We start from the raw sequence: 11,477 nt of genomic DNA, 5'->3' as shown, positions 1-11,477 counted from the left end.
TGCTATTTTGGAAACTTGTTTATCCAAAACTGTTCAAGACACCAGCCTCTTCCCTGCTGAAACCAACCCAAAGTGAGTGAAGTCCCTCTGACTTCACTAGGTCTCGAAGCTCCTCTTCTTTAGAGATGTTGCTTCTCACACATCTGAAGTTCCTACCAAGGAGGAGCCAAGTGTAATGCATTTGGTTGACATTGCTTTTACAATGGGAAAGCATATCATTGGGGAGTAACTTTAAACAGCAGAAATTTACAGGCAATGAGCCAGGCAAAAAGCAGTGTTTATCAATTGTTAAAAATTATCAGTCTTGGTGAAACAAATTAGCTAGATTGAGACTTTGCTATTATTCTGAGACAGGAAAACCCTAATCAAAATCACATCTCCTCTGAAATGTTTGTCTGCTGGCGTTAGAGTGCACTATTCATCCTTCATTGGAGCAGGCAGCCTGCCTTTGAATGGTCCATTATCAGCCTGCATTGCTGTCCCTCCCAGTGGCAGCACTGTTCACACATCAATGACTAATACTGGTTCAAATCTATTTTACTGCCAACTGAAACAGTTATAACTGGTGAAATAATTGGAGCAAATAAGGTTTGCTCCAAAATGTAAATGACAGCATGTCCAGACAGTAGGCTTACTGTAATTGTTTTCAGTTCTGGTAGGTTATCAGATATGATGGGATTTTTCTCTACCCTGAGACAGCAAAGAAATAGCCTGTAACATCACTGTGCTGAAAGTATTCCAGTGCTGGACAGACTAGATATGTGTCTCACGGGAGTGCAGTGGGGTACTAAAAGCGCCAGGCTGCCTGATGGATACCTGTGGAATGGGGCTTTTTCCACCATAGCTTCTCACCACAGGGGGAATGGTGGCTGCACCGTGGTGTTTTAAAGTTGTTCCGCCTTCTGGGCTGATCACCCCTCTGGTTCCTTTTCCCCACCACGCGTACATCCTTTCCTACCTGCCACAACAGCAACCAGGTGTGACCAGCAGCTCGGGTCATCTGCTTTCTCTCTAGCTTCTCATGGCATCACCCATACCAGCTTCTGGCACAGCAACCAAGCACTAGTGCTAGGGGCTCTCCTGGGGCACCAGCCCTAACACAAAGACTTTTGCAGGTTTCTTGGGTCTCTGTGGAGCTCAGGGCACATGGGGAGACTTAGCAGGCTAATTCCAGTTCTAGGGAGAGAACTTGCAGTTCAACCTGGTAAGATAATAATAGTTCAGAGCTAATGGAACCAAATTTTTTTTAAGAAGGTCTAAGTGAAACCCCCAAACCCCAAAACCATTCTGAGTCAATTCAGAACTTTCTTAACTTTTCAGACTTGGAAGATTTTGCTCCAAGATGATTTATCCTTTTGGAAAGTCTTTTCTTAATATGTAGGTCCATTTTTAGAGGAGGTGGGAGGAAAATAATTGTAATAAACAAATCTCACAAAGGAGGAAATTTGTCCTCTTTGAGTTGGATCTTGAAGCTGAATGACCAGTAGTGAATTCCAGGAACTGGCTTTCAGGACTGCATATTATTTTGTCTCCATCTTTCATAGCCTGTGCAGCATACTGGGAGACTGGCTAGTGCATAAACCAATTCACACCGACACAAGACAAAACACCCTCACCCCTACACTGCTGGCCTTGACCAGCTGTAGCAGTGTGACAAGGTACAGTTGCTAAACAGCCATTTCACCGGCTGCATTTTTTTTCTATGTAACAAATTTGTGCAAGGCAAATTCTTTCTCTCCAGTAAATGATGCGCAGAAAGTGCCGTTTCCACTAGATCACCCAGTGCATAAATGAAAGGGAGTTTAATTCTCTACATGACACACTTCCAAAAGCAAGAACTGGAAATAAATACTGCAGTGAACATATCTGCAGGAATTTATGAGAGACTAATTGGCTTTATCCTTAGCGACACTGTCAGGGTTATGTCCTGAAATATGCGGTATCTTAACGCTGTGAGAATGGGCATACTTACAGTGCCTGAAGATAAGATAAAAATCCTGTTTAAAAGATTATTTCTGCCAGCAGCTGGTCTGTCAGCACACTACAGGAAATTCCTCTTTACAGCTTCTCGGTGTACTTTTGTTCCATAAGGTACAAAGCGATCGTTGTGTTACATGTTGAATTTATGATAAATACCGAACACATTGCAGGTTGTGTGCTTCTGCTTGCTAATGCAAATTAAGTTATTTGTCATTACTGTAGTCTTTGATACTGGAACTAGTACCTCAGGAAGAAGAACAGTAGTGCAGTATATGAAAATGCCTGTATTGCAAAGAGGGCAGTCAGTCCAACAACTCCACCGGCTTTGCCGCACAGGAAGGAGAAACATAAAGAGGGAAAAAAGCTGCTGCGAATCATTTCCAGCAGAATTTTCACCGCCCCAAAAACTGTTCTGAAAATGCAGGAATTCATCCCCTAGCATTCTGTCTTTTCAGTCTTGGTATAATAATGCCTCATGGCTACAGCGACAGGCACCCTGCAGGAGAGCAGAAGACGGTTCCTGCCCCAAGGGGACTGCACCAAAGGGCACAAGGTGGGTGCAGCACGCTGAACCGCCAGGTCTTCTTGTGACAGTCGCCCTGAGCGAGTCCAGGGTCTTGGGCAGTTCCGAAAGTGCATTTGGTGCTTAAGCTGCTGCGGTTCAGGGGAGCAACAGAGCTGCGGGGAGACCGCAAGCTGCGTTTGACAGCATTATCACCAGGCACAGGGGAGCCTTCCAAGCCACAGGCACAGCTCGTCCACGCAGGAAACGGCTTCTGCTGGAGCCCAGCCGCCCCTTCAGACCAAACGGCCAGCAGCATTCACGGGACAGCAAGCAGGCCTCGGCTGCCCCTCTGACCAGAGAGGCAGAGCCACGGGGAGAAAGCCGTCTGTCTGTGGGGAGAGGAGAGGGCCGTCTGTGGGGAGAGGAGAGGGCCGTCTGTGGGGAGACCCCGCGGCTACCCCACCCCGGGAGCACCGCGCAGCCCGCCGCACCTCGGCTGTGCGGGGAGAGGGTCGGAACCACCGTCCAGGCAAAGAGATCCTGACTCCTAGGAAAGCCGTACGAGCTCCGGGCAGAGCCCGGCGTTCACGCCAGCTTCGGTTTGGGGCAGGGCCCGGCGCCCGGTCCCAGCCCAGCACCCCACCGGTGAGGGCCGCCCCCCAGCTGCACCCATAGCCCACCGCTACCGGCACCGGCGGCTACGAGGGCAGGGAACGCAGCGGGCGGCAACTGAGTTCAGCCCCCTCACGGCTCGGGCCTGGCCCGGGCCGTCCCGGCGCCGCTGCCCGCCCCACGGCGACCGTTGGGGTCCTGCGGCGGGGCTGGTCGGTCGGGTGCCTGCTAGACCGTTACCGGCGCGGCTGCCGGCGGGAAGGGGGTGCCGGGGCGGCGGGAGCGTTTCCACAAGGGCTTCAGCCGAGCGTCAGTCGTTGGTTTTCGCCACCCCGCTCTAGTTTTCCGCCGAGCCGCTGGCCCGCTGCCTTCGCTTTCTCCTCAGGCGGTGCGCGGGGCAGCTAAGTACGGTGGCCGGGAGCGGGGAAGGGCGCCGTTATGGCGGCGGCGGCCATCGGGCGGGCGTGCGCCTCTGGTGCTTTCCGAGTGGCGTGGCGAGGTGATGGGGGAGCGTGTGGGACCGGGGACGCCTCCTCGGGGGCAGGGGGGGAGCGTTAGCGCGGGAAGCGGGCGTGCTGTGTCCCCGTGGGGGGCCAGAGGCGGCGGGTGTCCGCCCCGCGTGGGCGTCCGTAACACGCGTGTCCCTGCGTTTTGCAAACCTCTGCGCTGGTTTGGCCTCCGTTGCTCTCGTTCCGGCGTGGGAAGAGGGTTTATGCTGTTTGTCGGACTCGGCTCCATCGGTGGGATTTAACGGTGGTTGCTGTGGGACGATGTTAATCAGCTGGTGACGAGCTCGGAGCCGAGGCCGAGAGAAGCGGGAGCTGCTCTGTGTGGGCCTGGGTGGGAAGACACCACAGCCCCGCACCTTCCCTCGTCTGTTCAGTCACCCCGGGTCCTGCAAGAGCTACACATGGGTTCTGGTTCATGTCTGAACAACGCTAATCCGACTGTCTAAACAAATGTTATTTTTTTAAAGCCTGTGTTTTGCTAGGTAGTGTGGACATAGTTGATTTTGCCTGTCGTCGTGGTTTAACCGAAAGCGGGACAGAAGTGTGATAAATATCTTGTGAAATAACTATCTTTACGCTTGCATTGTCATCCGTGGACGAGGTTGCTGTTGTCGCTGCGTAGCAGTTTCTGTATTTCTTTCTTCACGTGCGGTAAACACGGACTTCATAAATGGGCTTTAGGCGTGCAGGTCTCGCTCATCCTTACAGGGTTTGGGGCAGGCCAGCTGTGCCTTTGGAAACCTATTATCCCATCAGAGTAACTTCGGCAGTAATATATGCATTAAGATAACAGAGTGAGGTGGTTTGCTTTTTAAATCAAATATTCTTTTCTTCCCATTCTTTCTACTTTTCTTATGTCTTCCTGGATGTTTTTAATTGATAGGAATCAAAGTTTGTTTTCTGGACTTCTCTAATTCTATAGTAGGCATTCCTTTCTGTTTTTTAATCCTCTGCAGTCACTTTTCAAAACTCAGATGTATTATTTTTCTGGTAGAGGTTAAAGCATACTTAGGAGGAAGGCAGAACATCTATATTTTTTCCACTAAGGATCAGAGTTGACTTTGGATCTGTTGTTCAAAAATTGTGCTTAGAATATTGGGAAGATTGTCTTTTGATATATGAGAAATAATACTGTATAACTGAAAACTTCTGCTAGGTGGCATTTTCTGAATTATGTAGTTAATTGTTAGATAGATTTTTTTTTTTTTTTGGGTGACCTGCATGCTTCTCATAAGAGAAGATTAAAGTCTTTCCATTATACACTGTTTTTAAGCAGTGAATACTACTGAGGTTTTGACACAAACTGAAGGTGGTACAGGTGTAGCTATTGCAGTGCCATGGGTACTTTAGCCTTTTGTATCGCTAAGTGCCCTTAACTTGCAACTTCGCTGCCTGCCTTTCTGCAGCTTTGTGCCCTTTCACCCGAGCTGCCCTGGCAGTGTGGCAGAGCCTTTGGGGTGGCGTTTTCCCCTTGTTCTCATGCTGTTGTCCTTATGACCTTGCAGCTGTGAATCCCAGTAGTGTTCGGTGGGTTCTTCTGGGTAGCAACTGGCAGGAGCCAGTACTCTTCTTCCCTTTGGTTTCGTCTGGGCTGTAGGTTTTGGATTCATTAGGGGATGCCACAACATGCCTTCATAGTGCTTAAGACCCAACCAGCCTGCATGTATCCAGTGAGGAGTCTACAAGGGTCCTGATGAAAAGTATATATGTACTATGGGAGATTCTTACAGGGGGAAATCATCTGCAGCACTGCAGACTGTGCTGGGATGCATGTTGTCTTTCTGTCTCCTTTTGTTTTCACTTCTCCTTCGAAGTGACTTCCATCGTTAGAGTCGTTGTATGCCATCAGCTATGCACCCTGCAAGTAAATCTTGGTGAACCTGTCTCAGAATCCTTTATACAGCTGAGGTGGCTTGTATGCACTTAAGTTCTAGAGAAAAGTCATAACGAACTACATGAATGCCTGTGTGTTCTCCAGGGAAAGCTGGTGACTGAGGTGGGAAGAAAGGCCAGATTACATAGTAGAAAAGTATATTCAAGCTTGGTATTAGAACACCTGGAAGCTGGGCATGTTTTTTTGCTTTCAGCAGAGGACGTCCCTTCTTTCTCCCCCACTTTCAAAGGCAGAATGGAGTTCTCTAGCTTTTTTTTTTTTTTTCCAGCTTCTGCAGTCCTCTAGAAACTTCCTTGTCTCCACTCCTAAAAAAAAAAAAAATAATAAAATCTAAGCAGTTAATGAATTTCTGGTCTCTTTTCTTCCTCAGGTCAATGGTCAATCTATAGTGAAGTGATGCCCACTCTTTAGCCACACAGCAATTAAAGCCAGAGCATTCAGGGAGGCTTGAAAGCAGGCTTTCTTGGTGGAGGAAAACATTTTCACTGTCTAGTTACAGAGTATATCCTAAAAAAAAAAATTTCTTGCAAGTAGACCAGGAAAAGTAAAAGGCTGGGACTGCTCCTAAATAATTTATTAAAATAATCTGTGTCTCTTCAGGTGTGACCCTCTAACTGTTTCTGAGTTGATTACTTTCATGTTCTGTGCTTAGCCCGGGTAGTGACCCTTTTCATGCGCTGTGATTGTAAATGCATGGGTTTTAGTTTGAGAAATTAAGTTCTTCATATTCAGATTTTTCCAAGGTAGCTGGAATGTTTTTTAGAGAGCAGTTTGTACCAGTGCGAAGATTTCATTACTACATGGGTCCTTCTTGAGCACTTATGAGGTGATATGAAAAAAATACTAACAATTCTGAAGTCTTCCGTGTTGTGATTGTTTCTATGAATGCATTATTTCTGTGCATAACAGTTTCATTTAAATAAAAAGCAGCAGCAAAATGTTAAAAAAACCCAAACAGCTCCCTGCCCCCTACCCCCCCAAACTTCATTGCCCACTAGAGGCTAAGTTAATAGCGCTTGATATCTTCAGAAATGCAATTTGGAATTTAATCAGAACATCTCTGTTTTCTTGTACATACACTTTTTGAGAACGTTGTGATTATTTCAGCCTAGAGCCTCCCATGTGTATGCCTGGAACTATATTCAGGCAATTTTTCCAAAGATCTAATTATAACCACAAAATAAGCATCTTGATGGCTCTTTTTTAAAGTTGTTTTTTTTTTACAGTGCAGTTCTCACTGTTGAAACCATCTTCATGCAGTGTTTCTTTCAGGTATAGAACTAAGTAAGAACAGTTTTCTGTATTTAATACCTGTGGAAAATAATTACAGGAGTAGAGAGGTTTATTAAATTGTTGCCAGCTCTTTAAAAAACATCAGCACTCAGGCTTGCTGAACACTGCATTTGCTAGTGAAGTAAATATGCAGATGTTTAGCATGCTCGCTGTCTTTCAGAATGTTAGGTGATTTAGCAAGGAAATGGCAACGCATGCCAATTTTGGCCATCGTGTGTGATGACACATGCTGTACCCTGTGCATAAATCTCCTAAAGGTGGCATGTTAAACCAGCATGTAGCTGAATTAAAGGTTAGCAAAGTTATAATGAAATGGGTACAGTAAAGTAGTAGACTTGTATATGAACTAGGGTGAATGTTAGAAAGAAAACTGTTAGGGATTTAAAGTTTGCTGTTAGGTTTACTTTTCCACCTATCTAGAGATGGATTCTTCTGTTGCATCTTGTGAGAAGAATGAAATGGCTTTATAGTGGTTTTGTTAAGTGAATTTTTAGTGATGAATATATGTATATTTATACTTGTATACAATTTTGTATTTAGCCAGCAAAAAACAACACTTAAAAGTCAGTGCAGGGTTTTAATTGTAAAGTTTATAGCAGGGAAGTAAGTATCAGTGAGGAGTTAATTTTATGTTAGTGCAGAGGATGACTTAAATATAGTAAGCATGCTTTTTTTTTATTATTTCTTTGTTGACATGCCTTTCGCTGGTGGCAAGACATCAGTCCAGCATTCATGACCTGTCTTGCTGTTGTGGTTTAACCCCAGCCAGCAACTAAACACCACGCAGCCAGTCACTCACTCCCCGTCTGGCAGTGGGATGGGGGAGAGAATTGAAAAAAAGTAAAACTCTTTGGTTGAGATGAAGACAGTTGAATAGGACAGAAAGGAAGAAAATAATAATAATGATAATAGTAGTAATAAAATGACAATAATAATAAAAGAATTGGAATATACAAAACAAGTGATGCACAGTACAGTTGTTCACCACTTGCTGACCGATGCCCAGTTAGTTCCCGAGCAGTGATTCCCCCCTCCCCCTCCAGCCAACTCCCCCAGTTTATATACTGGGCGTGACATCATGTGGTCTGGAATACCCCTTTGGCCAGTTGGGTCAGCTGTCCTGGCTGTTCCCCCTCCCAACTTCTTGTGCCCCTCCAGCCTTCTTGCTGGCTGGGCATGAGAAGCTGAAAAATCCTTGACTTAGTCTAAACACGACTTAACACATTGATGTTTTCAGTTGTTGCTATCATCATTCTTCTCATACTGACCCCAAAACATAACACTATACCAGCTACTAGAAAGAAAATTAACCCTATCGCAGCCAAACCCAGGACACTTGCTTTTACAGATGATTCAGTTTTGAATAGCTTATTGTAAGAAACATTTTAGATTTTAAATAAAAATCCCATCACGGATGTTTGGAAGATGTACCAGGAATGGAGGATATGATGCGTTAACTGTACATACTTATATTTCAAAATGCTGTTTTATTGAGATGTGACATTTCAAACTGTTTACATTCCATAAATATTTTTATTCTTTGCTCTCCTTTCAAAGTGTCTATTCCCTTGGTAGCAGTATGTGTACAGAAGCATGTGGGTATGCTTTATTAAATACCAGCAGTCAGTGTTTCAGACTTCGGGCATCATGTGGGTTTGGAGTTTTTTTTGCCATGTATTCCTCCTCCCTCTTTTGTCCTGCTGCAATTCAGAGACCAAAACAATCTCATCTCCCAGTGTCCCAAAATATGGTCAACACAGCCCCTGGGCTTTCCTAGACATGTAATTTTGATTGCCAGCTCAGAACTGGTATTCTCTTGTTGCCAGGCTTAAAAGAGTAAGTTACTCTCACTTTAAAAAAGATCAAATCCTCAAAGAAAACAGAGATTTGTCACTGGTTTCAGTGAAGCCGGGATCTCACCCTGGGCTTTAACAATTTTTGACATGAGTTGTAATAGTTGGATGTTGTTGTACTTTGTAAAAATAGCTTTGGATCACCAGACTTCTTGAGATCAGATGAAGGTCTTCTGACCTTTTTCTATTACACCAGTGTTTATTTGGCTGCTGCTTTTTCTGACATTTGACTTTTTCTCCTCTCCTGTGCCCCAAGCATTCTGTCAGAATTTTATTTCTGCAGCAGTTTTTCATCTGATTCCACTGTCTCTTGATTCTTCTTACTGTTGTCATTTTGTCCTGACTTTATTGCCTCTTTATAGACTTTTTTCAGATTTCCATCATAATTTCAGAAGGAGATGGTATTTAGAGTGTGGAACTTTTTTTTGCTAATGAAAGTAGGAGTAAAACAAACAACCAAAAGCAAATGGCATTGCAAATATTTTTGATAATGAAGTAAACTGTCTAATACTCTTACGTTTTGTTTTCCAAATGAATGTATTGTTTCTTGGGCAGAGAATTTAGAATATGCTTTTGTATTACAGAACTGTGAAAGAAACCATCACCTCTGCTGCTAGAAGTGCAGATGACCAATTCAAATAAAGCAATGACTTTCTCATTGTAATGTTTTAATGTACGTGTGAGCCTGGCCCAGACAATTAGTGTTGTTCCTGATGTTCTGAATGTTGACCAGTTATTTATCTTGTTTTAGCTAATAAAGTGTTGCTCCAGTAGATAACTCGAAGTGAATGTCTGTAGAGCCAGTTTAACAAACAGGATGCAAGAGGAGCCCTGAGTTGGCAGGGAAGCTAAATTAATTCTTGACATCCCTATTCACTGGAAAAAGGAACAAGAGATTTCCATATGGTACCCCTTGGTCATGATGGTGGTGAGAATTAGCAGGTATTTCTGAAATTAAAATAACTGCGAAAGAGGCTGTGGGACAGATCTACAGGATGATCATTAGCAGGTTCAGAAACTATTCACAAAAGAATTCTAAGAGAACTCCAGGATGAAAAAGATTAATTACTAGTAAGAGTGTAGAACCTTCCCTTTGAAATTGCTTTGGTACCTGAAGAGTGGAAGGTGGTAAATGTGGCACCAATCTTTTAAAAGAAGCTTGCAGAATAAATGTGAATAAAAAGGTTAATGTATGCCTTCAGTAATGGAAAATTCAACCTTAAAAATCTCTTGGAGGTTGGGTGTGTTTGTTGTTTTTTCTGGGAGACTCAGTAGGATAACAGTGATCCAGTTAATGCGCTGCATGCATGATTTCCAAATAGCTTTTAGCTGAGTCCCTCACCACAGACTTTTAAGAAGTTCAGCAGATGTGGGATATCAGAGGAGGTCATGGTGCGTTTAAATAATTTGCTGAAAGGTATGGAAGAGTGTTGGAGCTCTGTGGTACTGGTTAACAGTTTCATAAGCACACTGGAAAAGGGGTTGAGCAGCAAGGGAATTAATTTTGGTGGTGGTACAAAGTTATTTAAAGTAGAAAAGAAAGACTGACTGGAGAGTTGCTGAAGATGGAGTTGAATGGGCAATAAAATGGTGAATGAATTACAGTGTAGATAAATATAAAGTGTTGAAGTTCTAAATCCCTTCATATCCAAAAGACTAAATCACAACTGGAAAAGACTGATACAAAGGGGAGATGGGTCACCAGAAATACCATGGCAGCAGCTGAGTAAGCTGGGACTTCTCAACCTGGAAAAAGCTTCCTGGGGAACTATGAGAGAAGTCTGCTAGATCACATATGACTTGCATAGGAATTGACTTTCTCTTCCAATTTGACAGCTAGGCCATGCAGCTAATAAAAGACAGGCTAATAATAATAAGCGTCTGGTTCATTACGTGGTGAGTAGTAGATGTGTGGAACTCCCTACCAAGGAGTGTTGTGGATGCAGGATGTCTACGTGGTTCTGAGGAAATCACCGGTCCTGAAAGTAGTCAGAGACTTAGAAGACACAATGGAGGACAGTATTTGCTCGCTTGTGTTAAGAACTAGGAGTTAAGTCTGTTTTAAAAAAGCTGGTTCAAGGAAATTATCAGTAGATGTGCTCATGCATGTGAAAAGATAATTTGTAGGCCAACAGGAAGTATGTGAAGTGGGGAAGTGTGCCACTTCAAGTCATGTTTAAGGCATGACAAAATTTGCAAGTGCTTGAAGAAGACAGGATTAGATTTTGCAAGTTATTTTGAAGCAATTTCCAGCTGTAGGCAATTAAGGGGTGCAGCAAGGGAAATTATAAATACTGCCACACAGTGCAATTTTAAATTCATTGTAGATACATGGTGTTATTTTTTAAAAAAGAACTTCTTTAATTGCATGCTATTCCAAAACCCAGTAATTTTTGTGAAAATTATTCTCAGATGAACTGTTAATTTAATCTTGTAGATTAACAGTTTGTCATTAAATGCATATTAAAAACACAAAACAGCTCAAAAATTGAGTGTGCTTATAGACTTAACATTGTCTATGTAGTTTGTATTAAGAGTGACTGCTAGTTCAGTAGCAGTTTGAAGTGAAAGGAAGCGTTTGAGTAGTGACTAGCATATTGTCTGTATGTGTCTTGTACTATGACTCAGTGATATGTTCTGCATTCTCTGTGAATTTGACCAGATATTTAAGAATCTCCTATTCCTTTTTTTTTTTTTGTTTGGTTGGGGTTTTTTTGTTTGTTTCTAGGCTGCTTTTTTATTTTGTGAAAATGAAGTTTTTCACAAAATTTTCATAATGGAGTTTTTGTGAACTTTAACTTTTCACAGGAAGAAATGATGATAAGTTTACA

At 43.4% G+C, this 11,477-nt stretch overlaps 1 protein-coding gene across 1 annotated transcript in view; it reads left to right on the top strand.

Moving 5' to 3' along the window:
* Positions 1-3,514: 3,514 nt before the first annotated feature.
* Positions 3,515-11,477, top strand: part of MRPS5 (mitochondrial ribosomal protein S5) — a 67,392-nt gene continuing 59,429 nt past the window's right edge. Inside the window, exon 1 of the mRNA XM_049818244.1 lies at positions 3,515-3,596. Coding sequence (XP_049674201.1) covers positions 3,536-3,596 — 61 coding nt within the window. The 5' untranslated portion in view covers positions 3,515-3,535. The remainder of the gene's footprint in view (positions 3,597-11,477) is intronic.

The sequence above is a fragment of the Accipiter gentilis genome, chromosome 15 (genome assembly GCF_929443795.1).
Source record: "Accipiter gentilis chromosome 15, bAccGen1.1, whole genome shotgun sequence".
NCBI classification, from domain to species: Eukaryota; Metazoa; Chordata; class Aves; order Accipitriformes; family Accipitridae; genus Astur; species Astur gentilis.
This window is presented reverse-complemented; position numbering and strand designations above follow the sequence as displayed.